Source organism: Lagopus muta, chromosome 20 (genome assembly GCF_023343835.1).
Source record: "Lagopus muta isolate bLagMut1 chromosome 20, bLagMut1 primary, whole genome shotgun sequence".
NCBI classification, from domain to species: Eukaryota; Metazoa; Chordata; class Aves; order Galliformes; family Phasianidae; genus Lagopus; species Lagopus muta.
Window position 1 is genome coordinate 6,670,783 of NC_064452.1, and position 23,452 is coordinate 6,694,234.

At 38.2% G+C, this 23,452-nt stretch overlaps 1 protein-coding gene across 2 annotated transcripts in view; it reads right to left on the minus strand.

Moving 5' to 3' along the window:
- ZZEF1 (zinc finger ZZ-type and EF-hand domain containing 1) overlaps window positions 1-23,452 on the minus strand; it is a 53,660-nt gene that overhangs the window by 15,332 nt on the left and 14,876 nt on the right. Inside the window, exons 13-42 of one of the 2 annotated variants that reach the window (XM_048967042.1) lie at window positions 22,867-23,082; window positions 21,909-22,009; window positions 21,437-21,606; window positions 20,483-20,616; window positions 20,142-20,212; window positions 19,562-19,676; window positions 18,792-18,951; window positions 18,107-18,228; window positions 17,909-18,019; window positions 17,289-17,455; window positions 16,538-16,619; window positions 15,723-15,924; window positions 14,203-14,351; window positions 13,684-13,924; window positions 12,081-12,160; window positions 10,753-10,846; window positions 9,701-10,217; window positions 8,687-8,851; window positions 7,986-8,105; window positions 7,266-7,427; window positions 6,625-6,754; window positions 6,215-6,353; window positions 5,830-5,995; window positions 4,985-5,247; window positions 3,784-3,956; window positions 3,073-3,226; window positions 2,331-2,470; window positions 1,475-1,752; window positions 705-879; window positions 91-223 (exon numbers count right to left, since the gene is read on the minus strand). In XM_048967042.1, coding sequence (XP_048822999.1) covers window positions 91-223; window positions 705-879; window positions 1,475-1,752; window positions 2,331-2,470; window positions 3,073-3,226; window positions 3,784-3,956; window positions 4,985-5,247; window positions 5,830-5,995; window positions 6,215-6,353; window positions 6,625-6,754; window positions 7,266-7,427; window positions 7,986-8,105; window positions 8,687-8,851; window positions 9,701-10,217; window positions 10,753-10,846; window positions 12,081-12,160; window positions 13,684-13,924; window positions 14,203-14,351; window positions 15,723-15,924; window positions 16,538-16,619; window positions 17,289-17,455; window positions 17,909-18,019; window positions 18,107-18,228; window positions 18,792-18,951; window positions 19,562-19,676; window positions 20,142-20,212; window positions 20,483-20,616; window positions 21,437-21,606; window positions 21,909-22,009; window positions 22,867-23,082 — 4,930 coding nt within the window. The remainder of the gene's footprint in view (window positions 1-90; window positions 224-704; window positions 880-1,474; window positions 1,753-2,330; window positions 2,471-3,072; window positions 3,227-3,783; window positions 3,957-4,984; window positions 5,248-5,829; window positions 5,996-6,214; window positions 6,354-6,624; window positions 6,755-7,265; window positions 7,428-7,985; window positions 8,106-8,686; window positions 8,852-9,700; window positions 10,218-10,752; window positions 10,847-12,080; window positions 12,161-13,683; window positions 13,925-14,202; window positions 14,352-15,722; window positions 15,925-16,537; window positions 16,620-17,288; window positions 17,456-17,908; window positions 18,020-18,106; window positions 18,229-18,791; window positions 18,952-19,561; window positions 19,677-20,141; window positions 20,213-20,482; window positions 20,617-21,436; window positions 21,607-21,908; window positions 22,010-22,866; window positions 23,083-23,452) is intronic. The other variant, XM_048967043.1, reaches the window with a different exon arrangement.

A 23,452-nucleotide genomic window follows, 5' to 3' on the forward strand; every position in this document is an offset into this window, starting at 1 on the left:
GTGTTCTGTTAGAAACATGCCTTTGGCTATCCTTAAGAACCTCAAGGAAAAACTCTGCGATTCCTTAATAAAATAAGAAGGTGACAGAACCTGTTTTCCTCTTTCGTGTCTTGATGTCTACTACAACAGCTCTATTTTTCTCAGTGAAATGCTTCAGGATGATCACATTATGAGCCTCGTTAGCATTATCCATGTACACAGAACGAGTCCCCATACACAGCACCTGAAATTGCAGCAGAAATTTCAGTTACAGTTAGGAATTCTTATTTAAAAAAGCAGTCATATTTTATGTTAGTTACACTTGCTGAACTAGCTGAACAACCTGATTGCTGCCAGGTATTTGTTGATCTTTAGAGAATGGCAATTCATTTCTAAGAAGAAATGGCTGCAACAAACAGCTTAATACCAGAATGAGATTGCTTTACTCCTACAAAAAGTCCCTTTTGATACCCAAACACACTAAGCTGGTTTTCTCAACACAGTTTAAAGCAGTATCTGAGGAAATGAAAAGCAAACCCAGACACACTATTCTTCACTAGATAAGCATTAAGTGTGTGCGAGTAGAAAGATACGAGCTCTGACACCCACCATACTTTAAGGGCTTACAAGGGATGTCTCCTACTGATAACATCTGTAATATGTAGAAACAGAAAACTAGAAACTCTAACCAATTTTGTTTCCTCTGCTACAGATAGGCCACTTACCTCAGGAAATCCAACCAGCACCAGTAAAGTGAAGATATTGGTATGCTTCAGCTGGAATGGAAGCTGCTTGATGCAGTGGTCAGTGAAAGCAGCAATGACACTGTGCCACTGAGCAGAAGAGTTCAGAGAACGAAGAATATCTGCCATGGAGCTTGCCCAGTCCAGACCTACACGACTGGAAAGCAAAAGCAGTGCAGGTTAGGATGGCTGACCAGACACTTACCTGGAACTATTTTCCTCCCAGACATCGTATTGCTGTTACTCTGTCATCACTGTATCTTTCACAGCATTAATACAACTGTATTTTTCCAAATATTTGAAGCTTTCATCGCAGCTGACAAATGAATTCCCTTTTGCTTTTCATCATTAGAGCATAAACATTCTATTTTTGTTAACAGGTTTACAGTCCCAACTCAAAAGTTTGCCTGAACATTATGATCTCGAATTCCTAATTTTAGTTTAGAGCTTAAGATATTTTCTTTGCACAACAGAAAGTGGTCTGTTTCCCACACACAGAACAACCTGCACTCTCTGTGGACTACACAAATAACTAGAGAGGCTTGTCTCCTTGCTCTAAAGTTAGTCTTTGAGAAGCTCCTTCCTCTCAGATGATCCTCTGGATATTCTGCCTTTTACATGTCTATTTGTTTTTGAACCTCCCCCATAAAACTTAACCACAGTGAAAAACAATACTGCCACAATTAACAAGCGCAACATTGATTAGGGCTAGTCATCAGAGAGCAACTAATAGGTTTCAATTAAAAAAGCACCTGTCTAAACACACAGCTCCCAGACTGAATAGAAGATGAGTTGTCTTCCAGCCTTCTGGCACTGTAGATGGATCCCCTGCAGCAAATAAACTATGCTTGGTTGAAAGGACTTTAGTCACTGCAGCATCCACTTCTGCAGGCTTCAGTCTCAGGATCAGCTGGCCCAGAAGTCCCAGTGTTAAATGGTAGGTTTCATTTAGGTGGCCAGCATTTGAGATGACAACCTGAAACATCAGTGGCAGTATCTGTTCCAGGTTAATCAAAGACATAGTAGAGCCCTAGGGAAGAAGAAAAATCTCAGTAAGACAGGGAAATAAACAGGATTTTTAGTCAAAGCCATAGCATGTACAAAACCTTCTGTTATAATGCTCTTTCTCATAGAGCAAAAGGAAATGAGAAACAAGGTACCCATACACTTCAGTTATGTTGGCACAAAACTGCAAATCTCACATCTCCATGCAGCTTTATAATATCAGGATTTTCCGTATGAGTTTTTCATAAAACTGAAAGAAGGCACAGTACAAACTATTCAGTAGTATTAGGTTTACATGTAGTAGAACCTGACATGTAAACCTAAAGGTGACAGTTTAAAGTTTGCAGGTGTTGAATGGTGAAGGTAGGCTGCTGTAAAGATTAATTACAATTCCCTTCCCCTTCCCCTCACCTGGGAACGAGGCCTTATGTTTCTTAGCAGTATGAGTTGGCCTAAGACATCTGATTCTGACAACTGCTTTTTGCAATGTGTAAGCAAGAAGGGCCCTTCTCCCATAACATGTAATTTGCCATGAATTTTGCTTGTGTGATTTGTAACGTGTAGTAAACGACACATCTGTATCTGAAAGTAAAAAGAACTCACTGATTTGAAAGGTGGTAACATAGCTGCCAGCAGTCCTAGGATCCTCTTCTGAGAGCATTCAGCAAAAACTTGTTCCTGGCTAGGTATCAGAACCTTCTCTGCTTGCTTCTGAGCTGAATCTTCTGAAATGCAGTCATCTACTTTTCAAATTAAAACAGAATATAAAAATAAAAATTAACAGAAAAAAAGGATAGTTTAATTGATATGGTTGAAAGCTTAAGGATTTGTTTATGGAAGTGTATAAAAGATAGCAGGTAAAGGGATTTATCCACACCATCAGAGGGGCTAGAACTGGGTGACCTTTAAGGTCCCTTCCAACCTAAGCCATTCTCTGATTCATTCAAAAGTGTCTACTGAACAGTACTACAGACTGATTCATTTTCTTATTGTAACTCTAACAATACTAGTCATTAATAGCATAGAGCACCTATCTTCTGGCTCTGAATACATAAGACCACACAAGTATTGTGTTAGTTCAATAGGAAGTATCACATCTATGTGTGAATATTTATCAGTGGAACCCTACTCTGATTTCTAGAAGCCTCTGAACAGATGGCAAGGGAGCAGCTGTTCAAAGCAGTATGCTTGGCAGGTTTTTCACAATGCAAAGAGCTCGCTTCCATTAAAGACATTTGCAAATACACAAAAATGGGTTAGGAATGATAATAAAAAAAATACAGCTGTTTACTTTGCATATGCATGGATGTTTCTGTGACAGGGAAAAGGAGAAATAATCTTTTACCTGTTGGAGTAATGCTATCTTCCATAGGCAGCTCTGATTCTTGTCTCAAAACAGCATCCTTTGCAGACACAGTATTATGATCACTTCCACTTCCATGTTTTTGGACTTTATCTCCCACAGGAGACTGGATTTCATTGTGAGTGTCTCTTTTCCCCTACAAATAAAACAAAGGTACTGAAAGATTAAAAAAATTTAATACCTGCATAAACACCATACAAAGAGATAGCAAGCAATCTGCATTTGACAAACATTTCTCCTGAAGTACCAAAACCTTGCACTGGTTAACTGGATATATTTATGCCTTAAGCACCCGTATTCAGTAGCTACATGCTTTTCTGTTTTGCTTGTATCTCTGTGCATAAGGTTATTACACTGCCACAGCTTTATACACCATTATAAAGCTGTAGAAAAGTCTTTTTTCATACCTACATAGTGCTACAACTAGGGAAACTGCAGTCCTTTCAGAAATGTCCTTTGCCCCTTTCCTCCAACATTTTTGCAAATCAAAATTGAATTGGCTGGATTTATTTAATTAAAAACAAACCAAGCAACCATTCTCTCCCTGAACCATTCTCAACTTTTACCTACAAATGAAATCATTACTGTCCATCATTTTCACTATTTCAGTTACATATCCAGAATAGGACATTTAACTTCGGAAGGTCACACAGCTAATTAATATCAGGGGCTCTGTGCATAATGAGTACTTACATTACTATGCATAAAGGAGCCAGTGCTTGGTTTCTCATCCTTCCCCTTCCCTGCTTTATCAGCAGTATGGCTTTCTGGAGCACCATCTGTGGGAGGACTGACTGAAACAGTGTCACTCTCTGAGAGGGATTCACCTTCTGGCAACATGCAGAGGAGAGCTAAATTTTTCAGACCTGAAAGCAGAGAAGTTACAAAACCCATTTAGCTTTGGAGTAGTAAGATGGGCAAAAAGCAGGACCAAAACATATTGAAACAGAACTGTAAACTTCTCCACATGTTGTTTTGTTGGTTTTTTTTTTTTAACATTGTTGAGTACAACTCCATCAAAAAGATGTTCTCCACCATGTTCCCTTACTTAGGTACAGCCATTAAATACTTCTGTGATGAACAGGTGGTGACATTTTCTGCCTCACAAAGAGAGAGGCAGAAAGTCCTGATTAATTTTAAAAAGCACTGGGGCTACCTTCCAGCACTCTTCCTTTTAAACTTCTGACCACTTCAACGTCTGTACAATAAAACTACATTAAAAACAGATAAATAATGACTGTGCCTAAGTGTGTGCTGATGGTATTTCAGCATCTTTACTAAGACTGTTAAAAAAAAAAAAAGCCAATAAATCCATCTGACATTGCATGTAAGATTTTGGATATATTCTACACAGATCTGTAGTGTATCACTTTAAGTATCTGTAAGTAGGTCTTAGTTCACAGAAATCCTCATTTCTAGGCAAAGGGGCCCCATCCCAGCAACATGCTAGAAATAAGATTAAAAAGCTCTTGCAAATGTGATGAGGATCAAAAGCATTTTGCACCGAGCTGTTTGCTATCCTTCAAATCCTTCAACTGTCAGTAACATGTCAGTAACAGAACATGAAGTCAGATCAATCTGTTTACAACATTTGTAAGGGAGAAAATAAAAAAATTAAAAAAAAATTAAAAAAAAAAAAATAAAACCCAAGGAGTTGCCAAGATGCCTTTGGTATTTATATAAGCAGGAAATTAATTTCCTCAAGCACCTATTTTCCGTATTTCCAACGAACCCAAATGACACTTGTTCTGCATTTGCTTTCTACATAAACAATTATTTTCAGTGAAGTACACAGTAGCTTCCCCTTTCCTTTGGAAACTTCACACTGAGCCATCACAGACTTTTCTGGCACATGCTAGAAACCATTGTTTCAATGAAGGAGGAGCTGACTCACCTTTTCCTTGCTGTGCTTTCATCAGACAGTCTCCTATGAGCTGTATGCACTGATGCTGTAGAACTCTGGCATGACTAAGGACCTGGGAATCTAGTTTCTCTCCTTCTACTTGCTCCCCATTTGCCAGATCTGCGCTGTAGAGAGTCAAAGCTGCAAACAACAGCCAGGAATAATTGTGGACATACGGCTGGATGAGTCTCTGTCGGTCACTGATTCGAATCGTCACCATTGGATACACTGTGATGCTGTGAGTGGGCAAGTGACTGAAAGAAAAAGTTGTAATATGGAAGTTTGAAATGCAGACCCATTCTTGACAACCATTGTAGATAGTGACAATAAATACCTTTACACAGTGCTATGCATAACCCAATACGTTCCACAATTTCAAACTGTTGACCTTTAAGAGCTGTAAACTGTCGAACCCTCGCCAACTCAAAGTGTCACTTAACAGAAGTTGAGTTGTCCCAAGAGATCCTGCTCTACGAATGCACCTTGGAAAGAAATTTGGTGTCACAGGTGGAAAGCTATATTGCCAAACCACAGCACTGTATTTGCTCCTTCATCCTGTTAACCCAGGGTGGCTAACTCTCCCTCTTCAGCTTTCACAGCCATGGCCAGAAAATGGTTGCAATTCTGTTGCTTCAGGGCAGGTTTGCAAACTACAGAACTTTTTGTTGCACTGGTCCTACATTTGCTATGTTTCATTCAAGGACATCAATTAGATTTTCTGATGTCAGATGCAAACTGGTAGGAAGTGATATTAGAATGACTGACTGTACTAAGTTGCTAATTATCACTTTTCTGGCAAGGAAAGCGAAAGGAAAAAAATATCACATATTTAATACCTGTCAGAGTATTTCTTAGCAGAATAACATCCATAGCAAAGGTCAAAGTCATCACACACATTGCAGTTCATTCTCCGACCTATGATGACTCCTTGGCAGTGGTCACAGGCATACTCCATGTTAACCATTTCATGGTCATCCTCATGTCCTTCAGGTTTAACTCCACCTATGGAACAAGATGTTAAGAATTCTCTGAAAAGTTTTGTTGATAAAGGATTTCTTAATTTCAAGTTCACATTCAGATTAGGAAAAAAAAAAAAAAGCCTAACGTTTCTAAAATGTTGAAAAGAAAAATCTTCCATTTTTCACCATACGTATAATTTAAAGAAACTACTTTCCCTTCAACTACAGAGTTCTAAGAGAGCTTTTATTAAGGGATTCTTACCAAGAAAACAAGTTTTACATAAGTCCATGTCATTGCACTGCAGACAGCGGTAGCGATGCCACGGTGCAATTTCATCACAGCCATCACAGGATATGTCCACATTTAACAAGTCACAGTAACGGGCAACAAACATGTGCATCTAGGGGAATAAACAGACATGGTTTACTGAGTACTAAGTTCTGAGAAAGCGCTTCATAGGCAGAAAGGAGAACACTCCCTCTCCACAAAACAAAAAAAAAAGCCAACAGTTCAGATCTCTTCATCATTTCAGACCTCTGAAGGCCTACAAGGAGCCAGGAATCCAACTCATGAAGAACTGATTTAAGCCAGATGCCTTTCTCTCCTTTAATGCTTTTAAAAGCCTCCTACTTTATCCCTTCTGCAAATAAATAAGCAAATCATGAGGTCACCTTTCTCTGCTTCTCTGGGTCAGCTTGAGCGATCTTTTCATACCAGCTCTCAAACATTATGTCCTGGCATTCATCCATCCACTCACAGTTTTGCTTGTAGTCTGCAATTTCATCTTCTTCACTCCATTGACTAAAAGAAATGCAAGCTCAACATTAGATTCAAATACAACCAGGCTTCCCTCTTACATAATTTGGGGTAGGTTTCATTTCCTTCTTTTAAACCAAAGTGCTACAACTGAAAGAAAACACCCACTGTTGTGAGAATTTCACTTCATTGGGTTAACAAACGACTACATAGACACTTCCTCCTTGTCTCTATGACACGTTCTTAAACACATACTGGAAGCATAATGCAGAAATCAGAAGATTCTACATTTACAAAACTGCTTTTAGCAATGCTGGCAAATCAGGTGAGAAATTTCCATAGCTTTTTGGCTTTTACATTTGCTCACAAGACAGATTTTAATGGCTTTTGCACTAGAAATGCTGCAAAAAATTCAAACACTTGAACACTGGCCATGTTTTGCCATACTCAATAGTTAATATTTTTATTACTCCAACAGACAGTTCAGGAATCTTTCTTGGTAAAAAATGATATAAATAATTAAGACCATGTAAAGGTTCCATTCTTTCTGACTCACCAGATCACACTATCATGAATACTAATGTTTTCCTGTGATGTTGTCATAAGGAGCTGCGGTAACTGAATCTCAACAAAGAAGGAAAGATCACTTGGTTCCCAACTCATATCCAAAAGGTGAAGGAGAGTTGTCTGCACACAGGATAAGGCAGGAAGTAATGACCTAAAACCAAAACAAGACAACAAAACATGACACCTCTACCCTAAAGTCTGCCACTTTCATGTGATACTGGACAGAGGATTTGGAAGATATTAGCAGGGAAATAGATGCTGTATTCAAAATTTCAAATTCCTCTATGACACTTATTAGAACTGTTGCAATTTATAGCTAAAATATTACCAAAACATAAGCTTTAAAGTTTGAGTGTGGCTGAAGATTGTGATATTTCTTGTGGCATCGATCTTACCAACCTATTCTGCAGTAAGTTTGTTATTTCTTGTATTTTATTCCTAAGGCTTCAGGAACACATGGCTAAATTATAACACAGAATGCCATAATAAGCCAAAGTTTTAACAGCAATAAACCTATTATGCTTTCATGCTCAGTATTCATAAAAATATAATTTAGCATTTTTGGCCACAAGATCAAAATTCGTCATTTAGTTTTGTAAGTAAAGCAAAATAAACTGGATTAAGACATTAAACAACAGATGAGAAGGAAAGAGATGAAGAAAAACAGAAAAAAAGATCTCACATTACTCAGGTGAGCAACGCGCTGTACCTGTCATTAATGGCACTAAATCCCTTCACAGAGTTTACCAGGAACAAAACAAGCTGATAGTAGGACTCCCGAATCTCCTTGTGCAGCACAGCACCACAGCCTTCCAAGTTTCCAAAGTAGCTAGAAATTGAAGAGGCAGTTTAGCAGTCTAGAATTCATTGTCACATCTTACATAGTGTGAGTTGTCCATCTTGAAGAACTGAGCAACACTTTCAGCACTTGCTGCATGTGCATGTGATGCTAACCTTGTTTAAAATGCAGTCTGGCACTTTCAAAGGAAAGTAACAGAACCCTGTACCAGTAACCAGAAAAATAGGCTAGATTACTATTGCTTTACTGGATGAGAAAGAAAACAATTTGATGAGAATTTAAATTAAAGTAATAACCAGACCCTGCAATCATTTTGTTTGCTGTGATCTGGTTAGAAGTGTAAAGCTGTCTATATGTATACTAGTATCCATGGCATATTCAACCACATGATTCCCACTGACTTGAGTGGGCCCAACTGAGTCCCACTTGAAAATAATTATTCATTTTTTTAATGAAATGTGCAAGATAGGCACAGCAGTGTAAAAGCTAATCTTCATGTCCCATTTTAGTCATCCATATGGATAATAAGCAGCAACACTTTACTTGTTTCAGCTTAGATGAAGAACGCTCCAACATACCACATGGCTGAGACTTGTCTAAGAACTACTTACTTTGTGAAATCTTTCTGACAGGCCAGAAGTTCTAAAAGAAAAAGCACACAGGGTGGATGGAAACAGTGGGGCTGTCCGAGTGAATCCAGGCACCGGCGGATTGTCCTGAGCACTTCCAAAATGTTCTGCCCTTGGGATTTTCTCAAAGCAAGAACCTTTAAAACACTGGAGAAGAGCAAAACCAGCAATAGCAAAAAAATAAAAATAAAAAAAAATGAGGATTTCAAAACTTGCTTCAGGTAAGACAATAAGTACATAAATAAATAAAGGTGCAAGAAATTAGTATCTATATTTTCCATTCTATTTCAGCAGCCTTATAGTACAGTAGTGATTTATAACAGAGGTAATAATACTTCTAATATCAGTAGGAGTGAGTTATAAAACTTCAAATGGAATCCAGCACTTTTTGCATCAGTGCAAGTTGAGAGACCATAATGGACTCTGGAAGTCTCTTTCAATTTACACTCTCAGAATGCTGGGTATTGTAATATATACATATATAATGTAATACATATAATATATAATATATAATATATGATATATGATATATGATATATGATATATGATATATGATATATGATATATGATATATGATATATGATATATGATATATAATATATAATATATAATATATAATATATAATATATAATATATAATGCAATGAAAGATGCAACTTTTATCAATAAATAACAAATTCTATATTCCATATCTGTAGATAGGAAGCAAAACCCCCAAGAAACATTTCAGGAAGAAAGGTAAGAAATGGCCACGTAATTGTTCTTCACATTCTAAAAATTCTGCATGACAGAAATGAACCAAAGGAAATCATGCTCTCTACAAACGTGAACATGGCTGGGGACAACTGAGGTTTGATACATAAACCTGAGAACAATTTAGGTACAATCTTCTTCTCTTTCATTTTGTCTTGCAGCTAAATTATGTTTTATTCTATCTGAAGAGTGTGAAGACAAATTTTGGCATTTTGTAATTGACAGCATTTACAATCTGCTCACCTTTCATGGGAAAGTGATTGATCCTTAATAAAATCCAAAATGTTTTTCAATACAGGATATTTCTCCTTCAGAGTAGGCACAGCTCTTGGCTCCTCCATTGATCTAAAAGACAGCAGCCTTAGTCTTCCACGGCTGAACTGCGATTTTCGTGTGGGAGTGGAAGGAGGTGATGATACATCATCTTGCTGTGAAGCTGTATTTTCAGAAGGCTTACTATGAAATGCAGATGCCTCTTCTGTTTGGAGAGGGTCAGGAATTTGTTTAATCTTAGTATCAGATTGCGTTGTTTGCTCCCCCTCTACTGAAACAGAACGAGTTACTCCATTGGAAGACGATGAGTGTGCAGCCTGGAAGTCCGATTCTACAACAGAACTTCTCCTTTGGTTTTTATCAGTGACATGTTGGTGAACGTTACCACCATCCTGGGATTCCAAACTGTCTGAAGTTGAACCTTTCGTCTTTGCTCTCACAGGCAAAAAATTCAGTAACAAAAGGCTCTTCTGCATACAAAGCTTTGCTGCAGGATAAAAAAAAAAAGAGTGTTGAAGTAATGGCAACAGAACACCAAACTTGCTATCTTTTTTAAGGAGGAAGTAATTTATCTTGCTTCTTCCCAGTGAAGAGAGATAGACAATGCTGTTTTAGTATATAGATCATGATGCTACCAGTTATGTAATTCCAGATCTCCACATGCTAACTACACAAGCATACAGTAGCCAATATAAACACGTTTTATTCTAATAACAATCAGCTGTTACTGTAATGGCAGTTAATGTAACGAGTTTCTACAAAAGCAGATAACTACAGTTCAGAACCAGGTGACCTAAGCGATGAGGCACTCCTGGTACAATTTTCTGTTTTCTAAAAAGAAGAAAAGAAAAGCAAAACACAATCTCAGCTCAAATAGTTTACACTAATTTATCTCCTAAATAATTAAAAAGTAACCCAAGTCTCTAGCTTACCTCTTACTGAAAATGTAATTACTAAGATTTACCAGGTAATGCTTTACTAAACCACCTGGAACACTCATGCACTCAGAAGGCACCACTTACCAAGAGTTTCTGGGTTCACCTCACTTGCTTCTGTGCTCTGCTTCTCCTCAGTATCACTCCCCCTACCCATCAGGGATTTCTGTTTCATTTCCAACTGTAGACAGGATGTTAAAATAGTTAAAACATGACTCTCCTTACATATCTATACAGCAAGGCACTAAGAAGCTTGCACTGCATTAAAGGAATTTACTCTCAGGAGCAGATGACATTATTTATTATTCTCTATTACAGAACAAAGCAGTCTAAAAGAGCAGTACCTAAGCTCAGAGCAGGTAATGCAGCCTTGTACCAAGATGCTCATTTGGTAAGCTGCAACCCTTCCCTGCCACATGACAGGGTGTGCATCCTCTGCCCTATAAGACAAAGGCTTCTCCAGCACCCCTTCCTCTCAGGAAAATATGTACAATTAGGATGAGGTAATATTTCTAAAAGCACTTTGTCATTTAACTGAGAGCACTGACATTGTCACTGCAGCCTCTACACAGAATGCAAATGGAATGCAAACATCACCTGTCAGGCAACAAGTACAGTGCTGTTACCCATACTGACACACACCTGTACTCACTGCATCTGCAGTGTACATTCATGCTGTAGGGAATCCTACAGGACAGAAAGACCAGAAGTGACCAGAACGGTTAAACTGGCCAGCTCAAGGCTGAAAGGCTGATAAAAGCAACAGAAAAGTGGGCCACAGACTTAAATTGGCTGTTCTCAAAGGCCACACAGCTGTTAACATTTAAAATCTCCTGCAGACTACTGAAATCCAAGTAAAGTTTGGCTCTCTGCAGACGCAGGTGATGATGCAGACACTTCTCACCAGGTTGTGAGCTGCTGACATGGGCTCTTGACATGAGCCTTATGTTTTAGAGGAACACTATGTGCAAAGAACATATCCTGAACTGCAGCCAGTTACTTGCTTGTCAAAGATGCAATTATTTCCTTTTCTGTAAGGGCTGTGGAATGGTGAAAAATAACGTTTAAGACATTTATTTCTATGCTAGACCTCCAAAGATCTTTCGCTGCTATGGAAGAACCTTCCTAACTATCAACACACAAACCTGCTGAAACATAACAAAGATAACTGATTTTGAGTGCAATTCAGTCCTAAACATTCATGATCAAACATCTGGAGCTGAGAGAAGGAGAGGAATGTAAGAATGCATTTAAATATTTAAGTTCAAAGCTTAGGAAAGACTATATGTTCTTCCTAAGTGAAAATATTGGACCTAGAATCTAATAGAAAACATGGCTCCACACAGCTCCATAACAGTGCACTGCAATGTATTTAGGTAAACAACATTAACAGATATCCTCCTGAGCGATCTTACCATCCATATTCTAATTGAATCAGCCAGGGAATATACTTGTGCAAACTCATCACTCAAAGGCACCTTGCCTCCACTGTTGACTGGAAATGAGAGAAAGAAGAGTCCTTTTTATTTACAGCTCCCTTCTTACATAACTTGACTACTTAACTAAAAAGTTATGCTAGAGCCTTTGTCTCTTAGTCAATATTTGGAATGATGCCTGTAAGAGAAATAACAAATAAAATCTGCCAACTTTCCTGCACCTTGAATACATTAGCTGCACCTTGACAGAGCTATTTGCAAAGTTAAATTACAAATTTCTTTCTCATCTCTCCCAAAATTGGTGCCTGCATTCATGGAAAATAAAAACCTCACCCTATAACATATGCAAATATTACTAAGGCAAGCTAATAGGAGAATGATCAAAACTGCGTGGTATTAACTTAATCAAATACATCTGCAGAGCTTAATCTTCTTTCTCTCTTTTTTTTAAATGCATTTCTGGAATAGACTTTCAAGATCAGCTTACAAAAATTAAACATGACAAAATAGTTTCCATCAAAACTATCTTGATAACTATGGAGAAAGATGTTCCTGCTAAGGCTCTCCTTTCTCTCACTGATCAACTTCTACTTTATTTTTTCCTCTTCTTTACATGTCCATAATTGACACGGCCCACGTCAGCCTGAGTGCAGAAGCTGGTCTGCCCCAGCACAACTGAGACAGATGAACCCCTTAACAGTAGGACAGATGTCTTACCCACTCATTAAAATACTCCTGAGTTACCACAGTTTTCAGTCTTACTCAGACAATTATATCAAATGTCAGACAGACAGAATGACTGAAGGCAGTAACCCCTTTAGTCATTGAGTCAGTCTTTACGTCAATCATTTTCACACAACTTTAAAGCTCACAAAGGAATACATTTAGCCTCAGGGCTGCAACAGGAATTGAAGGTGCTTAGCTTCTCCTACATGAAAGCCTTCAAAACCAAGAACCACCTTATTATCCAATACTTTAAATATACCAGTGAGCTTGATGGAAATATGGAGTAAATTAAGAAGCTGTTCATTTTAGCTACTAAAATATAAAAATTGTGTAATGTACTTTATTACAAGTTACAAGCAATATATTTCCCTTCATTTTAAATAAGTAAATGGATGTGTTTTGAAGATCAAAGTCAACTTCCAGAGTATGACATATTGGGAGGCAATTCACACCTCCCCAACAACCAAGGCTTAAAAATCTGTGCAAATTGATGCTAGCTTTTCAGAAATTGCACCAGTAGATACAAAATGATTTAAGAACTGCTAATCACTGGGGGCCACACAGAGGAAATTAATACTCTCTTGATGTGCCTTTATAATAAGGCTTCATCAGTACTTTTGAATGGCTATTAATATTTGGACAGAGTTCTGAAGACAAAAGCATATATTAATAAAGCACACACTCTAGAGATAAGGCTTATCTAGTCTGCCTAAAGGGTGACTTCTTTGTGTAGGAGAAAACATCTTTCTAGAAGTGATCACACTAAACTCATCTTTTCAAAGTTTATAACCTGAACTATAAGACAGCCCCTCACAAACATAAAGTCTTCATTAAGATAGTCTAATGTTAGAATTACCATATTTCTGAAGCTTCTCATATAAAGCTGGAGTGAGATACACCAAAGCAGCAAACGTTGAGTTCACAGCTCGATCAACAGTAGAACCAGCAACGGTATCTGTTTTTGGGGTCTGTTTTCTGCATGTCTGTACAAGTCCCTTGAAAAGTTCAGATTTTTGCCCACTGAAATCCTGGGCAGGATCTGATTTGGCAAAGTCGATCAGAAAGTTACGGCACTCGTCCTGGTGAGAGCTCCTAGCCTGAAAGGAACGTCAGAAAACATTTACTTTAATATGGAGTGAAAAATTGTTCTGGACTGTTTCTACAGTAGGCCAATTTGCACTATAAGACTGCAAGTTGGAAAACAATAAAAGGGCATGGAACAACAGTTTCTCTTTTTGATATTTAAAACATCTGATGCAGATGGTCACAACTGTAGCACAACAGCACAAACAGCACATGCATTCTTGTTTCAGTTTAGATGAAGTTGTATGATAAAGATTTCAAGCCAATAGAACACAAGCAGTGACCTAAGTACCTCTTTTTTATCTTGGTGTCCTCTGCTGGTTTCACTGGCTCCTGGCTCTGCCTCAGGACACATCTGATGCCTGAAGACAGGTTTCCACAATGGAGAATTAAGAACTGATGTTACTTTCAAAGGGGGCAAATCTGCTTCACTACCTAGCTCTGCAAGAAATTCAGAACAGACACTTCAGTTACTAAGCAGCTGTGTTCATTTACATTATTTTCATTAGTTCATAAAAGTTAAACGTTCACAGGATTAAAAAAAAAATATCAAATGACTGAACAAGTAATTGAACAACATTCTCCAACTTCCATTTCTCTAACATGGTGCAGAAAATAGATGTACTCTTTCTGCAATGACAGCACCAGTATCTCACACCATGAACGAACTTTCACTTGAACATTTTTGCTTTACTTACAAGCACAGAAATCCACCAATTTCCAAGATAGTTTAAGAGGTTTTTTTTCTGCTCCTATGAATACATGTAATAATTTGCTTGTTGTAAGCATGCTCATATTACAAAGGAGTTAATGAGTCCATGGTAAGAACAAATCAGTTAGTTCCCTAAGTTCACAGGTAAGCACACACCTGACTTTCCAAGTAAAGGCTCCTTGATTGCAGCAGAACACTTTAACTACGTTTCATTTCTTCCAAATAGTAAAATAATTCAGATTTTGGAAGCTAACTAAAAATGGTCTGGTTTTAAAATGAAAGAACAAACAACTACATCTATTTTTACTTATGGCATCCATCTCACATCTTATCTTCAAATCATAGAAGCATTAGGATTGGAAAAGACCACTAAGATTACGAAGCCCAACCCCAACCTACCCTCACCATAGCGCTCAACACATCCCTTGGTGCCACATCTCCACATTTCTTGAACATCTCCAGGGATGGTGACCCCACCACCTCCCTGGATAGCTGTGCCACTGCATGAATGCTCTGAAAAGAAATTCTTCCCAATATCCAACCTGAACCTCTCCTGGTGGTTTGAGGCCATCACCTCTCATCCTATCAGAGTTACAGGAAGCAACCCTACATCACCACAACCTCCTTTCAGGCAGCTGTAGAGAGCAGTAAGGCCTCCCCTGAGCCTTCTCCAGACTGAACAATCCTAATTCCCTCAGCCACTCCCCATCAGACTTGTGAACCAGACCCCTCTCAGCTCCACTGCACTTCTCTGGGCACACTCCAACATCTTTCTTGTAGCAAAGGGCCCAAAACAGTACTCGAGGCACATGCCCACCAGCACCCCAACCAGTCAGTGGCCCAAACCCTAGGCACGCTCTATTTCTGGAGTTAGCCAACCTCAGTTTGTGAATTCAAATTTAAATCAACCCCAGATGTTCACATCTAAGATTTTAAATCACTGAAGTTTTTGTTCTATGCTGTTTTTTTTTTTTCCCACCCCCAGTTTTCTGGCTCCATCTTACCTCCACCAACGCGTTGAATCGCAGCGCTAGGAAACAATTGCAAAAGGAAAGGTACCACGTGGCACCACGAGCTCAGGAGCGATGGTGTGCACTCACCTCGTAGAGATTTCAGGGCCATGCTTCGGGAAGCCAAGCGCCCCATCAGCCGGCACACTAGAAGCTGTAAATCCAAGCCCCAAGAAACGGCGACATCGGGGAGGCCGTAAGCAGTGACGGTGAACTTGTAGCCCCACTCATTATTACTGCTGTCAGAGTGAAAGAGAAACTGCAGCCGTGGGCCAGCCTTAAAGGTCACTTTCTACAGAGCAACAAAACAGTCATTTTGCCAAATGTACATATGACAGGAAGACGTATCAGGGTAATGAATTTCCTTCAGCAACTGCGGTTTTTCAATATTGTTTTCTGCATAATGGATTTAATTTCCCCACCACATGAATGAGAAACCCATAGTATAAGCCAGCAATGTTTCTTAATCAATATCTTAATATGACATTTTATAGATGATCAAGCTTTTGAAGTTGATGCCATAAAACAACAATGCAGAAGCATCCCACTTGAGCAGGTGTCATCAGAGAAAGGGAGTAGCCACAGGAAGCATCAAGCTCATCTCATGATGCTAAAAATTGCAAGGGCAGAGTGCCAAAGGACAAATTTTACCCACATAGTTTATTGCAATTAAATCTGATTATTATTTTCAATTATGACGAATTGCTCCTTTGATTACAGGAAGAAACCAGGATTCTTTACTTATTCGCCCCCTTGCTTGCATCATTACAGAATTTCTTCCCCCATCCTTGATTGGGACTAATCACCCAAGCAGACATGATTTTAGACAGCAGCTTTTCCATTGGAATCACAAGATTTCCAAAGATTTGATCTATCATTTGGTTCAGAATTTTAAAGGTGCTCACCTTGGGCCACTTCTCAGTGCCAACCTTTGTATCGTAACGAGTTTTTGCACCCCTGGCGTCAGTAAACTCCAGGTAATCATACCTGTGAAAATTACAATTGGTTACTTCCAAATTTACTTTGTAAATTCTTGGGGAAAACATTTCTTTTTGGATTTTCATGAGTCCATCACCTCCGAGTCCAAGTACCCCACCACATGTTACAGAAGCACAGTTCCAGTTCCATTGCTTATGTGACTGCTAGGGAATTTATTTCATGCTTTAGTGCAACAGTTTCAGCAAACACAGACTTGCTCTCATGTAGAACTTTCCCAACCCTTCAGAATCAGTAATGGATACCAATTTTAACACCTGGCATATGTCTTAAGACAACAGCAACCTGGTATGTTACAAACAAACAAACAAAAATATAAAGAAAAAACACAGCCTAAAGATGGTGAAATAAATGCCACAATTAGAAACTATAAGTTGTAGTGGGCAATGCAACACTGCAAGATCAATCAAAGCAAGCAAGATTCAGAGTCATACAAACAGCTTGCCTGCTCAATTGTGAGGAGAGGTGCCTTTCAGCACAAGACTAAGACATTCAGAATAACACCCTGTATGGTAAGCAGGACAAAGAAGAAATTGAAATGGCATTCTTGGAGCGAGAGAAGTATTCCTTGCACAGTGGAGCATGACTTCATCCTCTGCAAATGCATGTTGGAATCTTCATGTAGCTATTAGAATTCAGCACTGCACAAGATTAAATTACCTCCTTTCAGTTTCACATTTTTCATCAAATTCCACCTCAAAGTAAGTTGCCCCATGGCACAGGAAGACTGAGACCTCATGGCAATTATTTTCATAGTTATGAGGAGATTCCACAGTCCACGTTCGCAAGACGACGGGCTGTTCTTGCTGCCAGCTTTCAATTTCCATCTGTATAATGAAAATGTAAAGCATTACAAAAAGAAAATCACACTAGATTGTGTCTATTCATTCAAGTTGCTAGACATACACACAACTCCCATATCAGAAGAGGTATTTCCAGTTCTTCATACATCATTGGACATTTCATTACCTGTAAATGTTTTCCATGTCCTTTCAAAATTCTCAACAACAGACCTGAGTTGCCTTTGCCTTTCTTGCAATTTTCCTTTTGTTTCACTGTGCTTACTTGTTTGGTTTATTTTATATTTTGTAAAGCACTGCATAATTGTGGTACAATTAAACAGCATCTATGCACACATACTTGAAAATAAGCATTAAAAAAGGTCACTTTTAGAACATTAGAAGAACTGACAAGAGTTGCAATCAAGCAAAATGTTCAAATGCATTAACAAAACTTGGAAGAAGTAGATGCTCACATGTTGGAACTGTATCTTTAGTTACCTTATGAGGCTCACTACAAAGCTTTTTCAGTGGTTCTACCAAAGTGCTGAATTCCTGTAGCAGAGTACAATATGGAATGTCTAAAGTGCAAAAATCCAACAGGAAGATGACCTAAAGGAAAACAGAGCTGTCATTAAAACACATGTAACAGTAGCCACACTACCCAGAATATAGCACAAAACTCCAATATTCACTTACCAGCTGACGAGTTGCCATAGCAAATACAGAATTACTTATTTTTTCTACTATTGTTTTGCCACTATACTGGGATAAAAGTGACTGCAAAATCATTCTGATATTTGTCAGGAACTGGCCCACATCTAGAGAGCAGAAATAAAAAAGAAGCACAAATAACATAAACAAGAAGCGATCTCACATAACCTTCCAGACATCACATTTCCATTGCCCAGTTAATTATTCCACAGTGTAATGCATTAGAATAAAGACACTTTTGAGATATGCTGTAGTAGAACATCTCTAAGCAATTCCTTTCTTTGAGCTATCACAAACATCTAGGAAAATACGGACTACAACAAATAGGGACACATCAAAAAGGGACATACAAAAAAGCCAAAGTGTTCAAATGAATGTCTGTAAAAGCTTTTTTTTCTTCTTCTTTTTTTCTTTTTTTTCTTTCTTTCAGCAGTTTAGTCTCCAAACACACTGGAGTGTTTTCTGAAGATTCTCCCAACATAATTTTATCAGTAAAATTCTTCTTTATATCACAGGCATATCACCATATCATACTGCCTAAAACTCCTTCTACGAGAGATTTCAGGCAACTGCTGAAATCTGGTGAACCCATCCTATGCTGTTTGTTAAATCACATTGAAAAGTCCTGTGTTATGCCACCTTTAACTCTGTATTCAACCCCATCACTTACAGTTTTTCAGTATTTCTATGGCAAGATCCTTGGCTGAGCTATCGCTCCCCTTAAGCTGCAGGTAGCACCATGAAAGGAGGCTGCCCTGAACAGACCAGAACAGGGAAGACAGGACTGTGCCACTCTCCTGCTGCGCAACATCCAGCATCATCATTTCACACTGAAAAGTAACAGAACAAAAGGGTATCTCTTCTGCTGCAGAATGACACACTGTGTACTAAGTTAACCATGACTGAGATTATCAGCCCACTCTTCCCAAATAAACGACTAAAGCAACTGACAAATAGCATCTATTATCACAAAGCTGTGTAACTCCATGAAGCAAGTAATGTATTTTGTTTTGATAAGTCACAATTTTAAGTAGAAGCAGCTACACATGAATCACTCTATGTTCTCAGCAGACTTTTTCTGCATATGTAAATTTACACCTCCATTTACACCTCCCCTGAATGCATGACCAATTCTAACCTCACAACATGAGGTGACTATTTCTGTTTCCTAGCACTCATAGGATGACATGTATTCTCTTAAATGATATCAAAAGCCCACCCTTCCCTAATTACTTACCTTCCTATTATGAAATACTTATGCTGAAAGGAAAACATTTCAGTTGGAAGACCTAACCCTGCACATCTCAGTAGACATTAACAGCTTTATCCAGAAGCATGAGAAAACTAGCTGCTTTAAGAATACATCTTCTGCATGCAGCTTGAGTATGAATGCAGAAAGAAATCCCAGCAAAGAAGCAGGAGCAGTGCAAAAACACTTACCTCTCTTGCTGCCACCAGTAGAAGGGTATCCATGACTGACAGCACTTCACTTATGTCAAAATTTGCAGAAACTCCCTTCTCTGGCAATAGTAAGAGTCCACCTGGGTCTTGATCACTACAAAACAAAGACCTTCTTACTAACAACAAAAAAAAGCCACATAGTTCCAAAATACAAATTTAGTTATCCACGTGAGGAAGATTAACCTGTAGAGATCCTACTGCACCACGACTTTAAAATAAAAAGAAGGTTCTCCTGGAAAAGGCTCTCACAAATCCAAATTGATCAAACCATCACTACAAAGACCCCAAACAGATCCTTAAAAATAAATAAGTAGGTGATAGGCTAGCAAAAACCCACCAGCAGCATGCTGTGATTTCAGCATCAACAGTTATCTTGGATATTTTACGTTTTGTTTTGTATTGTTAATAAATCCCTTAACTGCAGTACTCTCCTTTCTAAAGCAAAGTCAGTTAATTGATTCAAATAATTATTTTCAGTGGAATTACATTTATAACAAGGATCAAATATGATTTTATTAACAGTTATCAGACAATTCTTTTCAGTTTCAAGACCTCTTACCTGAAGTGGGTGCACAAGGATCTGAAGGCAAGATGTACAGATTGCTTATGCTCTTGCTCTGTGATGTTTTTCTAGAAGAAAAAGATTTATTTGCATGATGTGTACCATACCCCTCCTCTATGAGGAAACACTATCATTTCTGTACTTCACTATTCATTTTTGGCAGCACAAAAGCAGCATAGCTACAAGGGGGAGGGTGGTAAAAAGAGGCAAAGGAACAATTGTTTTTAGCTTAATGGGACAAAGCATATATGTAATATTTGGCAACAAGAACTCAGATTGCTGCTTTCTGCATAAAGAAAACAGGCAGTAAACAATTTATTTCTCATTTAATAGCTTACCATCATGGCAAAGAGCTGGTTTCTCCTGGTTTGTCTGTCTGGGAAAAAGATTGCTGCTCCGCTGAGTAAGGTGTTCTTAACCTCCTGCTTCAGCATTTTCACTGGCATGAAGTTAGTGTCCTCCATATCCACCACTGCTCACACAAAAAGGAAAGAAAATGGTAAGCTTAAGTTAGTATTTCATTAAACACATTTAATCCAATTGTGTCTTCAATGCTCTGCACAACTTCAAGCCTTTGCAATCTCGTATTACACTCATAAAAAATGGAGGAAAACATTTTGACTTTCATCAAGAATAGTTTCTCAAAGGAGATATTTACTTGTTGAATAAATTAATTCTAGGAACATTAAGGCTTGACAACCATCAAGCTAATAAAGCATTCAAGATGTGACAGATTCTGTGTCAACTTGCTTCTCTACTTTGCTTTTCAGGAGACTGTCAGCTAATTAGCAAAAACTTTACTTATGTAAAGAGGGTTCAAGCCTGTTTCCAATGAAATCTAATGTCTGGTTGCCATTCTTTTCACTGGCTCCAGACTCTTTCACGTTTATGTAAATGTTACAGGCTCCTTCTAAGAACATTTATATATGCTTATACACATTTATTTATATATGAAATATCTGAATTAAATGAACTTCAGTATCATCACAGCTAAAGTATCATGCTTCCTCCTGGTTCAAGGAGGTGGCAGGTTCAGTAGAAGTTTTCTATTGCAGCTTCTTCCAGGCCGTATGTTATCAAAAAAATCTATAAAGGCACTTCAGAGGATCAAGGAAAATTTCATTTTGGTAGACTAATTAGTACACACTTACCTGAAGGGGAAAAAAAAAAAGGAATGAAAAAAAGGAGCTGCTTAGTCTTTAGAAATAAATGTATTTTCCCAAATTCTAACTATTTCAACACACTTGTAAGCTAGGAGAGCCAGAAGATTTAATAGAGTCAACATAAATTACCTTCACACAGGTGTCTATAAAGATCTTCTGCAGCTTTCGTGTGACCAGGTGTTTTGCTCTGAAGAGTTTCTTGAGGTTTAGAAGTTTTATTGTCTCCAGTGAGCACAGAGAAAGAGCTCTGGAGCAGCTGCAATAGTAGTGTCTGAGCAAAGATGCACTCTTCCCTTGGGCTGTAATAAAACAAAAAACAAACAGAAGCAAAAACAAGAAAAGGAGAAGCTCTTTTTATAGAAAATAAATCATGCTATCATCTCAGATAGATATATGACAGCATAGCCAAAAAAAGTACAGCTATCAGCTAAATTTATCAACATCTCAATCTTCTCTGCAACTTTATAAAAAACACATATGGCAGAAGAAAGATGACGTTGTTTATGGAAATGATTTACTTGAGGGGAAGAAAGCAATAGATTAAGTGTATTTAATTACACACATACACAGTGCTCTGTCACACAACACAGATGCAACTTACTTTTGGTGAAGTTTATTGTAAAAATTCCAGAACAGCTGTAAATCCAGATCTGTGAAATCTAAATATGACTTGCATTTCAATCCACTCTCCTTCTGTTGAACCTTAAAAAGACAAAGAAAATGCAGCATTTTAACTCCATACAGAACACATTTACAAGAAGCAGATTTCCAACTCCTGGTGTTACCACAGTCTAGTTTGCTCTACTTCTGCATCTCTCATGAGTTCCATTCTAAGTTTTCTCTCATATTCAGAGCTTTTCTGATAATTTTGGCTAAAACCTTCCCCTTCACAGAGCTACGAATAGGGAATCTTTCCTCTTCCCTTGTCTTGTATACCATCCCTGTCTTGCCATATTTAACAAGAATCTGTGTCTCTTTCTAATTTGACTGAAATTAAGTAACAGACAAAATGCCCAAAGTTCTGAATCTGAGCTGAAAAGGCACTGAATCAAGCACTGCATGAGCAGAGCATTATTTTGACTCGTGTCCTTGACAGAGGACACATCATGGTGACTAAATCAGTGCATACCAGCCACACCTATGAACTTTATATGTCTCACCTCAGAGACTGACAGAATTACTTCCACAGAAGAGGACATGTTATAATTTATGCAACTTACCTAGCTACCTCTGCATGCCTTTTCCACATCTGCTTCACAAACAGTTACACTCTAATAAGCACTGCAGCATCCTTCTCCTCCATCTATTTTAGCTAGCATTGCTATTTCCAAATTGGTTCTCAAAGATCTTTTTTAATTCTCTTCAGGGGCAAAGCAAGCACATTACCAGTCAACTTCAGCAAACACAATGTAATGTCTTTTTCTTGAGAACACTTTTTTCTTCCAAAGCATGGTTCTAATAATTATTATGCTTCCATCTATTCATTATCACTGTTAGCATAGCCTTATTACTTTCAGCAAGGAAAATACATGCTTAACACAGCAAAAAAGCAAAAATACCAGGTCCTGTGCAAGCTGCTGGATGAAATGAAGTGTCTTCAGGAGAAGAGTCGTGCCACAAACTGTCTCATCATCTGTCTTCCTGCACTGCAAGCAGTGCATACTCCTGCTGGGCTCCTCTCGCATAGGCCGGAGATACCCAAGAACATTCAGGCCCTGCACTCCCAGCCGTTCTGCTGTGTCTTGTCTTGTGCACAGGAACTTAATCATTAAGTACTAGAAGGATGTAAAACAGAGCACAAAGTTTGGTTTCAAAAGTTAAGATAAAACTTGGCTTTTACAAGGCATCTTATATGAGAAGGCTGTGGGTCAGGAGAAAGGCAAGCCTTGCTCCCTGCCAGCCATCCTCCAAATTAAAAATAATGAGCCTGGGATTCAGGCTAAGCTTGGAATCTCAAGAAGTCACAGTGATGGTTCTGTGACATCTGCATTCATCTACAAAGTTGCTTAATTCATTATTTGATGTTAAGGTGCAAAATATTTTAACTGAATATCTAGTTAACCAAATGTATATCTGTGTCCATACATGAACATACAGTAATTATACATTTTAATAAATGTAAGTAGAATTAAATATAAAATAGGT